General features: G+C 49.4%; 1 protein-coding gene across 1 annotated transcript; it reads right to left on the bottom strand.

The window, feature by feature from the left end:
• Nucleotides 1-3,015: 3,015 nt before the first annotated feature.
• Nucleotides 3,016-17,782, bottom strand: ADIPOR1 (adiponectin receptor 1). The gene is made up of 8 exons (XM_004699815.3): nt 17,677-17,782; nt 11,131-11,366; nt 9,675-9,791; nt 8,621-8,792; nt 7,154-7,340; nt 5,944-6,131; nt 4,136-4,329; nt 3,016-3,843 (listed from the first exon to the last, which is right to left on the bottom strand). Exons 2-8 carry the CDS (start codon nt 11,269-11,271, stop codon nt 3,715-3,717), a joined length of 1,128 nt encoding a protein of 375 aa, XP_004699872.1. The 5' UTR covers nt 11,272-11,366; nt 17,677-17,782; the 3' UTR covers nt 3,016-3,714.
• Between the last annotated feature and the right edge of the window lie 2,689 nt (nt 17,783-20,471).

The following is a 20,471-nucleotide window of genomic DNA, read 5'->3' on the forward strand; positions in this document are numbered from 1 at the left end:
GGGGCCTGCCCTTACTGAAAGGTTTTGTGTTAAAACTCAGATTGAGTAGATGAGAGTTTAGGTCGATTTATAAACCAGTTAGGCAGAATATTTGCATTTTTATATTGTAATTTGTGTGGACAATACTTTCTATTATGCAGTGGGTGAGGACCTGAGGGCCCAAGCTACTGCTGTGAAATTCATGGATGAATTTGAGCGATGGATGAGGCGATCCCTACTCAGAGCTGGTTCCCGACCCTTATTAGGAACCCCTGTGATACTAAGGGGCCCCTCTGTCTTCAGCCTTTGATCTAAGACATCCACAAACAAAGGGCCGTACTGCTTTGCTTGGATTGCAGGGCAGTCTAGGGTGCTTGTCCCAACCTCCATTGCATTTCTTCACAGGGCTCAGCTTTGTATCGCTCGCTCTGATGTCTGGTCACTCTTGAGCTGCTCCCGATTTTTCTTTACATTAAGTTATTGACTCTAACTCAATCACCCAGACTAACACAGAATGCATTCAAGAATTCTTCTAGCTCTTACAGACATTTGTAAGAATTTAAGATGCCAAAATCTCTACATCTATTTGAGACGGGTAGCATATAGATTCTATGCCACCCACCTGCCTAGTTTTTTACTTATCGTGAGGAGTTAAAATCACAGCTCCTAAGCATTTTATCATCAGTGATTTTTCCTTATCTAGTGCCTGCAACATAGCAGATCCCCCAGAAGTCTTTAGAAAGTGAATGGATGAACCGAAATAGAACTTAGAGAAGGAAGGCAACTTGCTGCTAGTTCGCAGTGCTGCTAGAGACGGGTAGATAGAAAGAAGGAGCAAGAATTGTTGCTCCATCTGACGCTTTGGCCTAGGGGCTTACATTCAACAGCTGATCTGCAGTCAGAGATAGTACTGGCTCCAGTCTCACATGCCATCTTGGAAAACACCAGTTACCCATATGGAGTCATACTTTTTTCTACCTTTTGATTGAGGATACTATTAATCCACTGATTTAGAGATGTAAAGTGACTAATGAAAACTATAAATCAAGTGCCCAGTATTATCTGTAATATGCTTTTCCTTGGTCCTACTACTGAAAAAATAAACATATACTGTACACACACTAGGATTCAGCTACTGAGTTGGATGAGTTGGGTCCCTGTTTCCTTCCCATTTTATACTCGTCATCGCAAACTCGTGGGCTGGGCAGGGAACTGAAGAGCTCACTCAGCTTCAGTGGGTGACATCTAACAGTTTCTGGTTTTAAAATTTTTTATTTAAAAGTGGTGTTTAAACTATCTTTAGTTTCGCAAATCTCTGAAATTTAAATAGATATAATCACACGTTTGCATTCTCCTCCTCCTATTTCTGAGGACCCATCAGGTTCTGTCTCTGTAATTCATCTGTTGTAGCTGGTTAGTGGTTCATTAGATGAATACATCAAGGTTTATTTTTCCACTCAAGTCTGGACATACGATGCAGTGGATGATGTAACTTTGTACTCCTGCTTTGCAAACACCATCATTTCCCTGATGGGTCTGGGTAAGAAAGTGGGGGGAAGATACTGATTGGATTATGATGTAGCTGTGTGATTAATGACAGGGTTGTGATTACCATCCTGCTGGGTATTAAAGTGAGCCATCTCAGAAAGGCAATCTCATTACCAGCAGAAGTGCCAGGAGTGGAGCTCGTCCTTGGGCCCGAGACACCTGTGAATTGAACCTCCCTGATCTGAGACAAAGACACCAGAGAAGCATCAACTGCAGAACCAGGAGGCGGAGCATGAGCCTTCCCAGCCCACAGAACAAGTGAAGCGGGGTGCTTTGGGGCAGGTTAGCTTGGGGAGCAGGGTGCTTGTGGGCACTTAATTGGGGGAACTGGGTTTATTGACTCACAGTGCCTGCAAGTTGAAGCTCACAGTGGAGTGGCATGCCCTTGAGGCTTTTGGGAAGCCCTAAAACTTTGAGACACTGTCTGAGCTGGGTGGAGGGCCAGAGGCTGGCCTGCTCCTCCAACAGGGAAGACAATTGTATCCTGAGCACTTCTCACATGAATTACGACCTGCTGACATCCCTAATAAACCCTACAACTGTGAGCCATTTGTGAGATGTGTGTGGCAACCACAATGAATGATTGAACTCAACCACAGGAGGGCCCTGGGAAGAGTATTAGAATAAGGTAAAAAGGAGTGAAAGGTGGAGACATGTCTGACCCCTGCCCTGTGAGCCAGAGGCCAAATGTGGCCTTCATGCTTTTTCTGAAGGACACTTCTACCAATGGCTGCAGTGGACATTTGGGTGCAAGTCTGTCAGTGTTTTTCAAAGTTGCGATCCATTCATGACTTAAAAAAATGATTTAGTGGGCCAGAATCAGCATTTTTTAAAAAATGAAGGAACTTGAGATAGTTATCAGATACAACTCAAATTACACTGTTTCCTGAAATATCTCTATGTTATATGCTTATCAGTCCAAACCACTTCTACCAATGCATAGTTCTGTATTTTTGCTAACATTCAATATTAGGCTTTAATTGTGCCAACCTAGTTGGCCAATTACTATGGTTTTAATTACATTCCTTAGTTATCGCTTGAGGTTGAGGAACTTTTCCTGTTGGCCTACTTGGATTAATGTTTTAAAGGCTCACTTACTCTCTCAGTTGTACAAACTTGGGTATTGAAGCGATTCCAGACAACGCTCCCTCCAGCTGCCGGTATGACTGAGCAGTGATCATGGCTGGGCTTACTCTGCAGCGAACAGAACTCACGCCACTGCATGGAGGATGGAGTGGCCCCAATGAGACAACATCAAGCAAGATGGTTTTTAATGGAACTCTAGTATATTCCTAATAAAGTGGCTGTGCAGTGAGTAAAATAAAGCTGTATCAAGATGTTAGAAATTCTGCCAGGCTCGTTGACTAGCCAACATATAGAGCCTCTCGGTGCCTGTCACTCAAATGTATGCCTCCGTAGAACCTGCAGTGAGCATCGCTTTTAGGCCTCTGCAGTTGTGTGCAAACAGTTGAGACCACACGTGTCAAATCTTTTCAGTGTCAAGTGTCTTCTGTACTTTCTTTTATTATCACCATAGTCTTTGCATCAAGATACATAGCAATGATAGCAGGTTTTTTAAAGCTTAGTATTAAATATTAAATATCTTTCCCCATTTTAATTTTACATTACTCTGCCAAGGAAAAAAAATTAAAACTCAAGTTAAGTGCAGCCTGGACACACACACCTCCATGAGGAGGTGGGCTCTGTAGGAGCTGGTGGCTTTGCTCTCCTGCTGTGTAAGCGGATGCAGGCCCTAGAAAGGTGGGGCCAGGTTAGAATTGTTTTTGAAAAGTGTGCTACAAAAACGGATGGCCCGTGATAAGCCAGGTTACAAAGTACGGATGGGGGGTGAGGGAAGGACATTTTCTTCCAGAAACATAATTTCTGAAGAGTCCCAGTTCATCACTTTTTTCCAAAATGGTTGGAAGAGGGGGTAAAATCTCAACATGAGCTTCAAAGTCCTGTCTCTGTGAGGGGACGAGGTGCCTTGGCTAAGATAGACCATCCCCTGCCTTCCCAGGTAGGGAAATGGGACGTTTACCGTGCAGTGGGTGTGACAGTGGACCGAAGTTTGCTGAGAGGTTTCTTCTAGAAACAGACAACTCGGACTCTTCCTCTCACTTCAGTCAAGAAGTTATTTTTCAAAGCACTTGGGAAGTTTCTCCTCCTCCCCTCTGGCGAGGAGAGTTAGAGAAGGGAGTCATCAGTACAGCCACCTTCTAGGCCATAACGGAATTCTTGGAGGTTGGAGACCCCGTAGAAGTGCACAAAGGCCGCCGCCACCACCAGGACGTGGAAAATCTGATGGGACTGGAACTGCAGAACAAAAGAAGAGGCTTTCAGACAGTGGCACCGGGGAACTAGCAACCAGGAAGAGGGCATTTGCTCGTCTAGTTCCTCTGGAAACGTTTTTTGTTACCCCAAAAGTGGCTATGTTGCCAAAGAACTGAAAAATAGTTCTTCCCAAAGATTCACACACCCCGCCCGCAACGCATGGAGCCCCAGACACTAGATGACCCCTCTGCGTCTTCCCACCCTTTCCTCAGCCCCCTTCATCGTTGTGTAGGGCACCCACAGTCAGAGTGGTGGGAGAAGAGCAAGGCCTTACCCAGATGTCAAACTTTCCAGGAAAGAAGCGCTCGGGAATTCGAGCAGCATAAAGACCAGCTCCGGTGATGTACATCACTGCCATCAGGAAGAACCAGCCCATCTGGCCCACGGTGGTGGCCTTGACAAAGCCCTCGGCGATAGTGAAGTGCATGGTGGGCACCACACCACTCAAGCCAAGTCCCAGGAACACTCCTGAACAAAACAGATGCAGGACTGTGAAGCCAGGAAACAGCCACTAGGTGAAAGGCGCCGCCGTTCTTCTCTGGAATCTAACCCTGTTGGATAACTACCTGAGTTTTTTTGGTGTAACCATACGGTATTTAGGCAATGTCCACCAGATGGATGACCATCAGCAGACAGCTATTGTAGCTACTGTCTTTTAAGGAACACCCAAACCAAACCACCCATCCTTCCAGAAGATTGTGCTCCTATTCCTCTCTGCAAACCCCCTGCTGAAGGGTCCACTCTGCCTCCAGCAACCCCACAGCACCGAAGAGGGCAGCCCCGTTGGTCGCCAAGGGTGTCAATCTGTACGGAAGCACAATGCCATGTCTCTCGCCCCTGGAGTGGCTGGTGGGTACAAGCCGGTGGCTAGCAGCCAAGCACAGAACCACTGCACCGCCATGGCTCACTCTCTGGAGGCAAAATGCTATGTCAATCCTGATGGCCGAGGGACAGAATCTAGCTGGCTCTCAGCCAGAAAAAAGGAGGACAAGCTCCTTATTTAAGATCACCAAAGTTTTAAGGAGCCAGGACTCTGTCCACTTGAGCAGATCAAACACGCAGATGACACGCTGTCTGCTGTTGCCGGGACACAAAACTAGGCAGCAAATAGCAAGGGAAGAAAGGATGGCAGCGGCAGCAGCACCAGCACACTATACAACACGACACGACACACGGCTCCAGGCCACAGAACCAGAAGGGAGGGGTGACCGGACCTTTTCCACCTCTGTTTAAGCAGTGCTAGAACACGGTTGGCGCTTACTAAAGATGTAATTCTCTTAAGTGAGGGTTTAAAGCACAGCAGCTTTAAGAAATCTAAAGGACTGAAGCTGAGTGGTAATGGGTGGTGCTGCAGCAAGTAATAAAGGCTGAAAATAAGAACCCAGAGGAGACAACACAAACGAAGTTGTTTACGCTCAGAGGGATGGCATTAGTTGTTACCAGTGTTTATCATTAAAGTAGCTCTTCACCAAGCCAAGCCTTCTAATCCCTTAGTCAACAGGCCTGGGTGTCTTCACTTTGACCGCTAGTTGGAGTCTGTGGGCAGCAGCAGCAGCAGGTGCTTGTGAATTACACGCCCCGACACTGTCAGTGGGGGCAACATCAAAATGACCCATGGTGGCACCCCTGACCCATTCAGAGCGTGAGTGGGTGGGCCAGAGTGCTCACCACTGGACGGAAAGGAATGTCTCTGGCTCCGTGCCAGGGCAGGTGTAGGTGTAGGAGTGTTTGTGGGTGTTGCTCAACACCCTGGGCTGACACCAACCTAGTGACCCACATGGCTGAGGGTTTAGCTTACTACAATGATGGTTTGCTACAGGTTTTAATGGTCTTAAACAAATTATATTAAGATAGCTAAGCTTGAGGCCAAGTGACCAGGCAGGTAATGATTGGTCCTATTGACATGCTATTGAAATGGTATGAAATTTAGGGGGAAATTGACATCCAACAATCTGTATTACTTTGAAAGTTCTAAAACACAAATCAGGGCTTGGGTGGTAAACCTTAGGGGCCCAGGATTGAGTCTCTTGTGCCCACGGGCCCATGACACCTCTGAGGTTGACAGGCTGTTTTCCTACCCACCTGCTCTTGTCTGCCGGTGCTTAGGAGTGGCAAACCGATCCCACTGCGCCACAATGATGGCAGAAATGCCCAGGACACACACAATGGAGAGGTAGATGAGCCGTGGCTGTGGGGAGCAGTAGAAGGAGTAATAGAGCCAGGGAACGAAGCTCCCCATAATCAGTAGAGCGATCCCTGAATAGTCCAGTCTAGAAAAGAGCCGAAAGATGAAACAAATTAGTGAGAGAAATGATCACGGTCACAGCTCAGCTCACAGGCTGTTCTTCACCTGCTCCTAGACTTGACCACCGCTAGCCCCCTTGCTCACCCTTGTCCCCTCATACACCAGCTACCTGCAGTGAAATCCCACAAGGTCGTGCGTCTCTGTGTTCTCTGTGTCTTTTTATAGTGGAGATTCAAAGCTCAGAATCTTGTCCCTCTCCCTGTTAAGAGCAGCTACATTCTATGGGCAGAAATTTAGGAGTTGTATCACAATCCAGCTGGTTCCCAGCACGCTTGGGAGGGGCTCTGAATATTCCCCAAATGTGATAGTTCCAGGTAACAAACTCTGGATTTCGGGTATTATTAAAAGGTACTCTGGCTTATTCTGTTTTAACTTTCTTAGTTACTGGTATTAGTGGAGTTGGGGGTGATGAGGGGGGCCTCCCACCATCACAACCCAAAGCAGTAGCAATGGGGGAGTGGGGGTTGGGGTGAAGGGGTGGGAAGAATTACAAGCAAACAGAACCCAGGTTCTGAGTTGGGGATCAGGGCCAACATGACACTCAAACATCTGGGGCTCCCAGCAATGCATGGGCAGCCAAGATAAGCTTTACTGGATGAGTGCGTAAGCAGGGTCACCGGCAGAAGGAAGCACAGAATCCTTCACCCCGCCCTGCGCTGGCTGGGCCAACAGGAAGGTAAGCTAGTATTGGGTACAAGGTCTTGGAAAACACCCCACTGGCACCTCAAGTTTCACAAAAGATGAGTCACAATTTTGTACTGTGGCAGGGAGAAAACATACTCCATGATTCTATCTGTTGACAAGGCTGCAGTGAGTTTTCCATGAAGGACTTAAGAGCCAAGGCTTCAGCACCGTCACCCCACAGAACAGACAGCCGCTCCCACGTGTCGCAAGGACTCTTTAGTTGGCACCGGAGTACCCAGCCCCTGGTCAGCACTGGGGTCACAATGGCGCATGGTCTTGTCCTACCGATGATATTTCACTCACTTGGAAAACGTCCGAGACACTTTCTCAGAATGACAATAGACAGTGTGGAAGAGCCAGGAGAAGCTGAGGCAGAGCACTGCACCCAGAAAGAACATCCCGAAGACCACCTTCTCCTGCAGAGGGGCCATGAAGTACATATTGGGTCTGAGCATGGTCAAGATTCCCAAAAAGAGGAACAGCACAAAACCTGTGGGGGTGGGAGGGGTGGAGAGAGAAAGCATGTGAAACAAAAAAATAACGTAGGGAAGGGGGATTGATCATGACTGCACAACTCGTTTTAAAGGTGATTCAACCTTGGGGGAAGGGATGCTCTAAGATAGATGTGGTGGTGATTGTACAATTTCCCTTGATATGATTGAACGATTGGACTATTCATGATATGTAAATTATGTGCCAATAAAACTGCTGGAAAAAAATAAGTGTGCTTTTTTTTTCTCAATCCTTTTATTAGGGCTTCATATGACTCTTATCACAATCCATACATACATCAATTGTGTCAAGAACATTTGTACATTCATTGCCCTTGTCATCCTCAAAACATTTCCTCTCCACTTAAGCCCCTGGCATCAGGTCCTCATTTTTTTCCCTACCTCTCTCATGAGCCCTTGATAATTTATAAATTGTTTATTTTGTCATATCCTGCCCTGTCCAGCGTCTCCCTTCACCCACTTTTCTGTTGTCTGTCCCCCAGGGAGGAGGTCACATATAGATCCTTGTAATCGGTTCCCTCTTTCCAACCCACTCTCCCTCTACCCTCCCAGTATTGCCACTCACACCACTGGTCCTGAAGGGGTCATCCGCCCTGGATTCCCTGTTTCCAGTTCCTATCTGTTCCAGTGTACACCCTCTGGTCTAGCCAGACTTGCAAGGTCGAATTCGAGTCATCATAGTGGGAGCGGGAGAGGAAGCATTTAGGAACTAGAGGAAAGTTGTATTTTTCATTGTTGCTACATCGCACCCTGTCTGGCTCGTCTCCTCCCCGAGACCCCTCTGCAAGGGGATCTCCAGTGGCCTACAAATGGGCTTTGATGGCATCAGACAATTGACAGTATTAAATCAGCAAGCGACAGGATGTAGCAATGGGAACTGTCATCTAAAATTCCTAGAGTAAATGACACCACTGATCCTGTGAGCTCAGACAAAAAGATCCATTTCTGACACGTGGGCAATTTGTTCTGACGATGGGAAATCTCGGAGGAGGAGAAATTGTCTCCCTTTAGGGCAGTTCTGCTCAGATCCCACCAAGGACAAAGAGTTCTGTTTCTTCTTGTCTCTACTCCTGCCTCCCCCGGTTTTACAGATCAGTGACCGAGTGCCAACTAAGGCCACTGGCAATTTAAAGGCACAATTCCAGCTAGCAAGCCATTCGAGCACGTTTGTTCTTCCTCCCCACGGGCAAAAGCTATATATAGTCCCATGCCATCTAAGGAGACAAGATATTGGATGTTCCCCATGCCCATCACTCACCGAGCAGATGGGTCCAGATGTTGCCAGTTTCCGTGTGGATACGAAAGATGCTCTTGAAGCAAGCTCGAAAGGAGGGCATGGGTGGGCGATGGCCGTGCAGAAGGTAGTCATTGTCCTTCAGCCAGTCAGGGAGCACATCATACGGGATGACTCTCCAACGTCCCTCCCAGACCTAGAACAGACACACTCTCTCCAGGCCCACGCCTGAACAGCAGCCTCCCCACGGACAAGGAGTGAAGGGCAGCTGGCCTGGATGGTCATCAAACCTTGGATAGGCGAGGTAACAGTGGGGAACCGAGCTGGCCCTAGAGGCATTCAAGGCACAGCACGAGTGACCCACATTTTAAAAATTTTTTAAAGAAGTCTCCTTGGGTCATGTTCGTTCATCTGGAGGTACTTTTGAGAAGTGATTCTGGATCTTTAGGAAAACATAGTGTAACTTCCTTTAAACAACTTGATATTTCAAAACCAACTACACACAGTAAATGAAAATAAAGAAATGGGTATTAGAGAATCATACTCTAAATTATGATTTTTAGAATGAAGATTCAAACACAAATAGGCAGAGTCCTCATTTTCCCTCTCCTCTAGGAGGTTCTGCTTGCCCCCTGCTTTACCCTTCCCCTAATTACTTTCTGAGTTGCTACTTGGCTGGGACGTATCGTCTTAGGCACAGTTTTCCAACCCAGGAGCCACAGACAAGGAAGAGACGGAATCCAGGGATTGGATGGAAATTTCAGTGAAACCCAGGTGCTTTCCTACATATTTGCAGATTCCTCAAAAGGCACAAATGCACTCTCCAGGCACGAGTAAGTATGAATGCAGCCCATGGCCTCGTGACGACCGTTAGAGGGTCCCGGGCGCACAGCGGCCCTCCATGTCCAGGCTCCTTTGAACAGTGGCCAGCACAGCGCCTTCAGCAAAGCACAAACCCACCCACAGGTGTGCATGAGCTTTCCAACGAAACGCATGCTCCGTCTGAACATGGGACAGAGGGAGGAGCCCCGTGCCCTGCTGCCCTTCCCCTTCCAGGACAGAAGCTCTCAGGCTGCACCTTATACACAAACTCCTCCATCTTCTCCATGGCGTGGTGGGCTTGCAGGGGAAGCGTCAGTACCCGTACCTCCTCCTCCTCTTCCTGGGGCACTGGGCATGTTTGCTCCTCTTCAGTCTGCGGGAGGAACAAACAACCAACCAACCCTGGGAGCCATCCCGTACACTGGGCTAGCTGAGATCAGAGAGATCCAGGGAAATCCAACGCCACGCTCTCTCCGACCCGTGGCCTTTCCTCCAAAAAACAGACACCAAACCTGACTGAGCACACAACAGCACTCAAAAACAAACCCACTGCAGCGAGGGGACTGCGATCCCATGTAGGGCTCTGAGACTGGGAATCTTTGTCTCACAGTGTGGCTGGGGATTTGAACCTCTGCCCTTGTGGTTAGCAGCACCTATATTAGCACTATATACGTGGGAGAGAAAGCTTTGTTCAGCACACAGGAAAGCTCACTGAGCCTGGCTTCTGAGGGACACAGGATTAGCACACAGGGCTTTAAGTTGGTCGGAATTTCGCCATCTTCTAAGGCCGTGAATGTTCTCAACTTCCCCATTTCCCAGATATTTTCCTGTCCCAAGCTGCTAGTCTCAAAACAGTGAAAAACAAATCACCGAGTCTCACAAATCCCCTTAACAATGTCATGTTGTTCATAGTTCTGGGGCAGCTACAACAGCTGAGCCCCCAAGGCATCAGGGCTTTAGGACTGGTCTCGTGAGAAGCCTGGGCACGGACCGCTATGGCCAAAGGAGCCTTGCAGCCTGCATGCACACTGGGGCGCCCCGCAGTCAAAGGGGATGCTATTCTCTCCGACTCAAGGCCCCACCCTATAGTGATGGCGAGCCCGGCATATCAAGTCCTTCTCTGGGCTATTTTCTTTCTCTCCTGTAAACAAGTGGTCCAGCTCCGACTGCTGCCCAACAAGAACACTCCATGTACTTCCCAATGTCCACTGCGGCGGGATATGGCTCTGTGACTAAGTTCCGGCCTGTGAGATAATCAATGGAAGGGCTGTAGGGTACTTGATATAAAACCAGGCCTAAACCTCCTTAGGCCTCTGACAGCTTCTTCATTCCATCAGATACTTGCTGACTACTTACTGGACTTCAGAGGGCCTTGGGAGAAAGACGAGGCTGTCTGCTCCCACAGAGACTTCAAGTCTCGGAAACCCTAGAGAGCGCTAACGTATGTGGTCACAAGGAGCCAGACCTGGCTCAGCGGCGGCAGGTGTTACTGGATCTCGGGCCTGTGCTAAGCACTCGGGGTGTCACCGCGACGAGGGAAGTCACAAAAGCTAGCAGTGGGCAAACCACACACACATACTTATCTAGTCTGATAAGGACCGGACGGGGGCATTCTCAAGGTACTATGCATCCTCCTTTGGGGAGGGAGGTGCGCTCTCCTGAAGAAACAGAGACCACGGGTCAAGGAAGTGGCTCCGGGGAAGAGGACTTACTTTGCTTGGGTTGGTGGCTGCTCGTTTGCCCTTCTCTTCTAGCAGGGGGCCCAGTTCGGCCAGTTCCACCGTGTCCGTCTCCAAGTGACCGGCAGGCACCCCATTGCCCTGCGCCACCACCGCTCCTTTGTGGGAAGACATCTGGCTGCTACCTCAATACCTTGCCGCTTCAGCTTGAGGAAAGGCGGAGGGTCTCTCAGCCCCAAGGGGCAGAGATCTCCCTGTGGTGGCCGGCACTACAAGGAAACACAGGCATTAACCATGAAGGGTGCTGGCAGGCCACTCCCCTTCTAGTTTGGTTCCCACAGTTCCATGCTAACATATGAAGAAGCAAGCTACCTCCTTGCCCCCAACGCTAGAGGCCAGTGGACTGCAGAAATGAAATCTCTTTCTTGTCCTCCCACTTTTGTTCCAAACCTCACTAATCCTCCAGATAAGGCTGAAAAGAGCACTCTTGGTGGCTCACCTTCCAAGGATATGGGGTTATTGCACCATGTGGTCACCGCAGAAAAACAGCTACCTGTCCTGCAGGGAGGACGCTCCTCTTTAGATGTGGCTTCTCAATGAGAGCCAGCCCTTCTCCCACAGGTCTCCACTCCGTTTGCACGGGAAGGAGAGAGGAGAAGAGCTGGTCTTCCTTTCCCAAAGTTCTCAAGCGGCCCGAGGAAGTGCTGGTATTGAGAAGGAGGAGCAGAGCCGAGGCCCACCCTGGACTGCAATCCCTCCAAGCCCACCCAGGCTCAGAGAGGCACCCAATGCTGACTGAGTTGGAGCTTGCTGTGGGCTGGGTGCCCGGCGGGGGCGAATTTTCCCTAGTCCACTAATTCGCTATTATGAGATTAGATCAGGGCTCAACACGTGGGCTGCAGCTTTTCACCCCATCTCCTTAACCCTTTCCAGACGGAATTATTTTCTTCTTTGAATTTTTTTGTTGACACTGTATGTTTTCAGTCACGGAAGGCAGCTTGAATGAAAGGACAACAGGAAAACAAAACCCTTTGGCAACACTATGGATTTTGATACAAGTGAGAGACCTATATCCGGAGGGGTCTCTGCCGCTGGCTGAGGTTGGTAGAGTGAGGGCCTTGTCATCAGATTCACTCAGTTCTACAAGCCACGCACCAGGTGGCAGATGGACTACAAGTGGGACAAAAGCTTCCCACTAAACCCTGAGGCTGGAAATGAGGGTGGACACTCTGCCCCAGGAGTCACAAAAGGGTTAAAGCAAGCAACAGCTTACCTGGAAGCAGGAAATTGAAGACAAGGAAGCTGACCCAGGCTTGCCCTTTGCCACACACACACACAACCTGCTCTTCAAGAGCCTGTCCGCAAGCACAGTAGTCCATGACCGGAGCCCCACTCCGACCAGCCTAGCGGAAACCTGATCGACGCACACACAGAGATGGCAGGAAAGTCGAGAAACCCAGGGCCTTGTTTTCTAGGAAAAGGCTCAGACACAGCATGCGTCCGCGGGCTGGACCTTAGGGAGCGGTCTTCCCTCAGACCTCGGAGAGAAGTGAAGGGCAGCGGCGAGGAAAGGAGGAAAGGGTTCAGAGCCAGCCACGACTTGTAAAGCCCTGGTTTTTCTCAAGTGGAGTCATCAAAGTTCCTCTCCAGGATTCATCCTGGGGTCTCTGCAGTCAGGTGAACGGTAAGCTTGGATCTAGGACAACGGTGGAGTGTAGTCCGAGAGAGGGAAGAACAAGAGCTCACTGTATGCGAACCCTTAAAGTGTCCTCACATCCCTTCTCCTTTAAACGTGCGAGCCTCTGGCAAGGCGGATGCCAACAAGGTCACAGTCAACAACGGAGCCGAGAACAGGAAGCTGGAGGCCCCTGGAAACCTCAGACAGGCAGTCCCGTGAGAAGAAATGGCAGGAAATCTTTTCCGGTAGCTGACCACCAAACGAATTTCCTCAAAGCCAAGGACTACCGAGTCAACAGCTTGACTAAGAACAAATCTCTCCTGCCAGCACAAATGGTAAATAGCCTTGGCTTCCTGGAGAAGGGCATCACACCACTAATACGACCGCCAGTCATTTCCAGACAGGCCTCTGACTCCCTAAAATTCTGCTCTCAAGATTCTGGGATCATCAACGGATACGAGATATCCCTCGTGTTGGCGAGGCCCCATACTTCAAACAAGAAACGAATGAAGGAACAAACGGGGCAGCATCTGGGCTAATACACTTACTACTCGCCATTAGCTTAAGGTGTGCGCACCTTTTGTGTGTCCGGGTCAGTCAGCACGGTCCCTGAACAGTGAACAGGCGGAGGCAGCCCTAGCACCCCACAGTCATTCTCAGGGCCTGGCGAAACATGACGTTGAGCAAGGCTGGCCATTTCCTTCAGAGACGCCTTAAGAGACTTGGTGATGCAAAACAAAGGAGGCAACTCCATTGTTAGGGGGTGGGGGATGGGTTGGGGCGAGAAAGATCACTTTGCCTAGTTCAGCTACGTTGAGTGCTGACACCACGAGACTAAGAGACCAGCACAGATAGTGTGGGGACAGACAACTGACGCAGAACCCACGCGGACATGCGCACGAGTTTTCTTATTTGATTTGAAAAGCCCTTTTATTTCTGTAGGCTGGCTTTAGAGTCCCTTGGCCATCATCAGTCTTTTCCCTCCTTGGGAGGCCAAATCGCTTTCTGGTATTCTTTTGATTCCAACCATCTCCTCTAGCACCAGTTCTAATAGCCTTCTGCGCTGTTTTCTCGCCCAGACTCACCAAATCCCTCAGCCGCGCTAGTTATCTCACAAAGCAGCCACCATCAACAGTTCATCATACAAGACCGCACGCAGTGCGGCACATGCGATAGAGATGGCGTAACAAGCAGGCAAAGCCCACCCCCCAGTTCTGCCATCTAGACAGTGGTCACACAGACCCAGGGCAGGGAGAGTCATTGGAGGTCTAGCAAGAAAGAATTAGTAACAGCTGGGCTTTACTATCCGTTTTGATGGGGGTGGAGGGAAACCACTCCAAACTAACTGGGAATTAGAAGTAAGCATTCAATCTCCAAGGAGCCCTGGTCCGCTAAGTGTTGGACTGCCAATGGCAAGGTCAGCAGTTCAAACCCACCAGCTGCTCTGAGGGAGAAAGATGAGTCTATCTGCTCCCATCAAGATTTACAGCATCAGAAACCCTATAAAGCAGCACTAGGAATTAGTACTGACCCTATGGTTTGGGGTTTGCTTATTTTCTATTCTATACAATCAGCACAAACCCCTAAGGTGTTAGACTGACTCTGGGAGCACCCAGGAGAGGCGAGCACATATACCTTCAACTTTCTATGTCTTATTTTAGAAGGAAATACATTTCTCCTCAAACTTGTCACACCCAGCGTAGCAAATTGTCATCATGCCAGACTCCACCGAGCACGTTTTTGACGGGATTTATTCAAGTCAAGCTAATAAATCTTTACCATGAAGCTTTCCAAAAAGACAAAGCCTAGGATATTATCCAGTAAAGCTATGGGGGCAGAGGGATGTTGGTAACCCTACAAATAAAATAATTCAGCGCCAAACTTGGGGAAAGATGAATTCTTCGTTGCCAGTCTGTCTGCTGAATGATTTATTCCCTTTCCAGTTTTCTGAGACAGTTATTCTGTGAGCATGTCCCAAGTTTTCCAGGCGAGAGAGCATACTTTCACTGGAGTCAAGGGTCCCAAATTTCCAGGAGTTTCTCATCTAGGGTCCCTGTCCCCCAAAGACAGAGTCCGAGGAAAGGTTCTATCTAGGCCTACCTTAATTCTGATAGTTCTCAAGCAAGACTAATCTAGCAACAAAGACAGCGGAAGAACACAGTGCCTTCTTCTCTGCACACTCCCTTTGTGAGAGACTGCAGTTCTGTATTACTGTGGAGGAAAAACAAGTCAAGGTTTGCTTGAAAATTACCAAAATGTAGTAATGAGGCCTCAGTTCACTACTTGATGCCAAGTGTCATTGACTTAAGAGACTGAAGTTGAAACATCATCAAGCTAATATTCTTTGTAGCTCTTTTCCAGCTAAAGTTACCCTCAGGAAGATTTGTTTTGTTTTACATCCTGAACACAGGCAGGTAAGCTTTCTGAGCATCATGCCGAAACAATCAAACAAATAAACAAAGCTGCATACAAAGGAGTTTCATTTCACCCTGCGTTTATACACAGCTTTCAAGCTCACTACATATTACTGATATTTGGGCAACACCATTACATAATAAACACTCGTTTATGCTGTGCACTCTTGCATTCCCAATGACACAAAAGTAAGCTAGATGCACGCATAAAAACCAATTACTTGGAACTGGTTTGGCTGAAGGGCATTTTCAAGGGTTGGAGCTTCAAACCTTTAATCATGCCCTAACATTCCAAAAACTCACAGCCAATGAATCGATTCCAACTCTTGGTGACCACGCAGAAGTGCCCCCATGGTTTCTGAGACTGTAACGCTTCAGAGGAATAGCAAGGCTCATCTTTCTCGCTGGTGGTTTCAAACTGTTGACCTTGTGGTTAACAGCCCAGTGAGTACCCATTATGCTTTTTGCCCCCGCATTACCAAACGGGCAGAGGTCATCAACTTTAGAGTATAGTGAGAAGATAAAGTGGGGTGGGTGACAGTAGGAACAAACAGTCATGGAGCACAAAAAAGTGACAGCTTCGATAAGTTGTGGCACCAGGGGAAACATCGCTATCATTAACGTTTCTGGACTTAAGGACAGTTGAGCTCACCACAAACAGAAGGGGCAGGAGAATGTACCAAGAGCGTTAAGAGTCTCAGCCTGGCTTTATATAGAGGCCAAGAGCCATTTGAGAAGTAAAGGCCCATCTTAGATGGGAGTGATCAGGAAAGTTTTTGTGGGAGATTTCCCAAAGACCAGCAGTGGGAAGCTCTTCCACAGTGGCAAGAAGGCATAAAGAATAGAAGCTCCAGGGGAAGAGAGACTCCATTTACCATAAAGGAGTCTTCTTACAAAGTTAGACTGAAGACGACATACAAGCCCACACAGGGTACTTTATTTATAGGTGAAGGGGAGGAGGGAATGCTACTGGATTAATCCTGCTTCCTGTTAACTTGCCTGAGATTCTCTCAGGCTTGCAGGCAAAGTGGTCCCTAGCTTTTCAAAAATCTTTTCGGGAACCATGTAATTTCTTAATCGCTTAGAAGAGAATGCTTTTAGATTCCACCTGGCAATGAGGCATAGCTTTGTGGGGGTCCGCACATGTGAATGGACTTGATGGCAATGGCGTTGGACCCCCTAACCCTCCAACCCACCACTGATGCTTTGGGAAACAGACCGGTGATCTGCTTCGGAAAGTCCACAGGGGCTTGAAAACCAGTTTTACTTTGCAGATAGGGTCCCCGTGAGTTTCGATGAGGTGACTAGATTGGTAACTAACAATCTGAATCATCTTCAGATGGGCATTTTCACAGGTAAAACGCCTGCTTCCTCAAGTCACAACAAGACGGGTCCACAGATGTTATGCCTGAATAAAGAAATCTAGTGGCAGGGAGCAGCCACTCTGACATGGCAATCTGCTTAGCCCCACCCCATCTAAACTCCCTGCGCTGTACCCAAACCCCAAATCCCAACAAACTCACTGCCATCGGAGCAGCTTCCGACTCAGTAGATCCCAGGAGAGCTCAGCAACAGCAAAGGTATCACTACTGCTACACAACTGTCATTTTGAGAGAGAGAGAGAAAGGGACCAGATCCAACTACTTCAGGTCAGAAAAGCAACCCTGCCACGATAGGTCTTCAAGTCTGATTTAAGTTTCAGATTTAAGACTGTGGCCTACAGGCTGTGTTTTCTTGCCTGTCTTCTCAATACTCGGGCAAACACTAAGGCTGGTCTAGCAAAGTACCCGGCCTTGCGTTTCCCACTCTACGACGCACCAGACCTGAAGGAAAGTATCTTGCTTTTTCCTTAAATATAGAAACTTAGATGACCGAACATCTCGAATATACGATGTTAGGCATCAAGCCTAGATTTACTGAGGAATAAAAATCCATCTTCCCCTCAAATAACTCAGATTCAACGCACATTTCAGCATGTAGGTTTGCCCTGGACCCCCCTCCTCCCCTACCACGGAGGGGTACTGCCTGTTTGACTTGCTGGAGACAGGGCTCCCCAGACCACCGAAGAAGGGGGCTCGCTCTGCGACTCAGGCCCGTTCCCGTCCTCTCGCGCGCGGCAGCCGTGGAGCCCGGCTTGGCGGCGGCCGGGCCGGCCCGAGCACGGCGCCCCAAGCCACACTCACCAGGACGGTTCGGCGCGGGGTGGAGGCGGGGAACGGCAGCCCACCCGCCCCGAAACTGCTTTCCAGACCGCCGGGCGGCCGGCGCGCCGTGGGAGGGGCCGGAAATGTTTACCAGCGCGACGGCCGAGTAGCCGGCCGGCTCCGAGGCGGGGACCTCGCGATCTTGGGGGCGCTAGGGAAGTCTGAGCCAGGCTGGCCCCACAGCTGCCCGCTCCCCAGGCCTGGGCCGAGGGCCCAGGGGGTCCCGGTGCCCGGGTCGAGTCCGCATCCACCTGCTCGCCCCTTCTACCCTGCAGACACTCACCGCCGTTCTGGCCGGCAGGCTCTGCTGGGGGCCGCGGTCCCCCTGGCTACATCCCGCGGCTCTGGAGGCGGCCTGTGGCCGAACGGCCCGGGATCCTCAGCGCCCTCCCCGCGCCGGAAGGGGCGCGCGACCACTCGGCGTCACCTCCGCAGCCGCGTCACCTCCTCTCGGCCTCCAGCTGGCCACCTCCAATCCCAGGCGCACTCCGCTTCGCCACGCCCCCCGCGCCGAGGGCCCGCCCCTCCCGCCGGCTCCGCCTCCCACCCGCCCTCGGCGCCTTGGCGACGAGGGCCCCTGAACCAATCAGGAGTCTTACCTGCCACCGCAGGCCCCGCCTCCTCGCTCTGCTCCAATCGTCAACTCTGACGGACCTTGGCATCGGTCTCCCACTGTCCAATTCCAAACTCCACTTCCCAAGAACCGCACCCCCAATCACAAACCTGGGCGTGCGAATGAGGGATCTCTGGGGAAGAAGGGCTACCGAATTCCTTCCCTTATCTACTGAACTGGAAATTTCTTATCTAATCATTTTATAGAGCCCTGTTTGGCCACTAACGGCAAGGTCAGCAGTTCGAAACCAGCTGCCGCTCTAGGGGAGAAAGACGGGGCTTTCTACTCCCTTAAACAGTTACTTTCTCCAAAACTCACCCTCCGAAACTCTACCCTGTTCCACAGGGTCACTGTGAGTCGGCATCAACTAGATGGCAGTACATTTGATTTTGGTTTGGTGTGTCAGGACTGACTGATGGCAGTGAGGTATTTTTTTTTGCTCTTTGGACAAAGCAATGGGGTGTTCTTCGCTAAGGTCCGTAAGCGAGCTAATACGCTGGAGAAAGCTAAGGCTTGCTGATGCTAGAAAGATTTAGTCTCGGAAACTGACCATCACATTGTGTTGGAATCGACTGGATGGCAGTAGGTAGGGGTCACCTTCAACTTCATAGTTCCTTCCTCCTTCCATAAATACTTATTAATCACCTAATATGTGACAGGCAGCGGACTAGATTTGTGGGTTGGCTCCTGTAGTTTGTCAGAAAAGATAAAATCTTTTCTAACTCGGAATTAAACTTGCAGATTCCTTGCCCCAGCTCGAGTGCCTACATTGCTCCCAACACAGGCAGCCAGAGTGGAAGGCGCTATGGAAGATTGAGGCGCTCATCGGCACTACAGAACACAGAAAATGATTAGAGATGGGCAATTCTTACGTATCTTCCAAGGATGGTACCCAATCTAGGGGTCATTTAGATGCAAGGAGAAGGTCTACGTTACTTACAATGGATTACTTCAGACCAAACAAACAAACCCAAACCAAATCCAACTCATCACCATCAGTCCATTCTGACTCAGAGTGACCCGATGACCTTCTCCTTAGGGACCCCGAGCCTGTGAGCCTCATCCTTCTCCCACGGGGTAGCTGGTGGATTTCAACCGCTGACTTCTCAGTTAGGGCCCGAATGCTTAACCACAGGGCTCATTTGCACTTACAGCCAGACCAGACCCCAGTCCACTACCATTGAGTTGATTCTGTCTCATAGTGACCCTTAGCATAGGTGCACCAACTTATGTGGCATACCGCCCCCCTTTTCAGAAAACAAAATTTCTTAGCGCTCCCCTGGCAATTCAAAACTTTTGCCCATAACCCAGGGTAGTGTCAAGCCCTGCTTTTGTAGCCCTTCTGGGATTGCTCAGGAGCCCACCAGGGGGCGGTATCGCCCACTTCGGGAAACACTGGACCTGACTTCCGGGGCTGCCGATCTTCATAGAACAGATAGTTGGTGGATTTGAACCTTGGGTTTTATAGTATAGTGCTTGCCACCACAGTGCCACCAGAGGTTGGCGGCAGTAGGACTTAATCCTCTTGGGGCTGGCTAAAGAGAATGGGCTCTGGAGTCACACAGACCCAGGTTTGTGCTCCTGGTCAGCCTCTGATCTTAATCTTTATTAGTAATTTATAATATATCTTTACTCAGACTGTGACTTCTTGGAGACCGGTTCTGTTCACAATTACATTCACAGCTTTAGGCACATGACAAATCCTTAATAGATGTTTAGATTTGTTAAGATGAGGCAGAACCCCATGTAGGATGAAGAGCGATAGGATGTGCTTCTTTGTGGGGAATTCTTTTTGGTGGGTAGCTGCATGACATGAGCCCAACGATCCTAAGTAAAATCTTCCTTCCGAGAGGCATTGTAGTTGAGGCTACGAGCCCTGTTGTAGTGGTTACACGTTGGGCTGCTGACCGCTAGGTCAGCAGTTTGAAACCACCAGCTGCTCCGAGGGAGAAAGACAAAGAAGGGTTTCCCACTCCCTTAAAGAGTCAGTGTCTCAGAACCCACAGGGCAGTTCTCCCCTGTCCTATAGGGTCACGAAGAGTCGGCGTGGGCTTGATGGCAGGGGGTTTGGTAGTCACAAAGAACACAGTGTCATGCACATAATAGCTAACCAGGAAATTTTGACCCCCGCTTGGTGGTCCTTGTGGGGGGAACCCCGCTGCCAGAGCAGGAGCCGCCTCCCTCGCGGGAGCTGCCCTCTCGTCCACAACCCTCATGGGAGCTGCCCTCATGGGAAGCAGCCCTCCTTCCTCAGCTGCCCTCTTGAGAACTAGGGAGCCTCCTTATTTATTGCTAACCACACATTATATTACTTTAGGGGGATACATCACAGCATTATGCGTCATAGAAAGGGGCAGTACAATTCATTCTTGAACAGGTTTGATCATTCTGGTGTCTCATACAATAAAGCAGGCAATTACTATCCTGGGAGGCATGCAAGCCCCCTGATAGCAGATAACAACCTA

The sequence above is a fragment of the Echinops telfairi genome, unplaced genomic scaffold (genome assembly GCF_000313985.2).
Source record: "Echinops telfairi isolate 266 unplaced genomic scaffold, ASM31398v2 ScPeMD7_7424;HRSCAF=8462, whole genome shotgun sequence".
Classification (NCBI taxonomy): domain Eukaryota; kingdom Metazoa; phylum Chordata; class Mammalia; order Afrosoricida; family Tenrecidae; genus Echinops; species Echinops telfairi.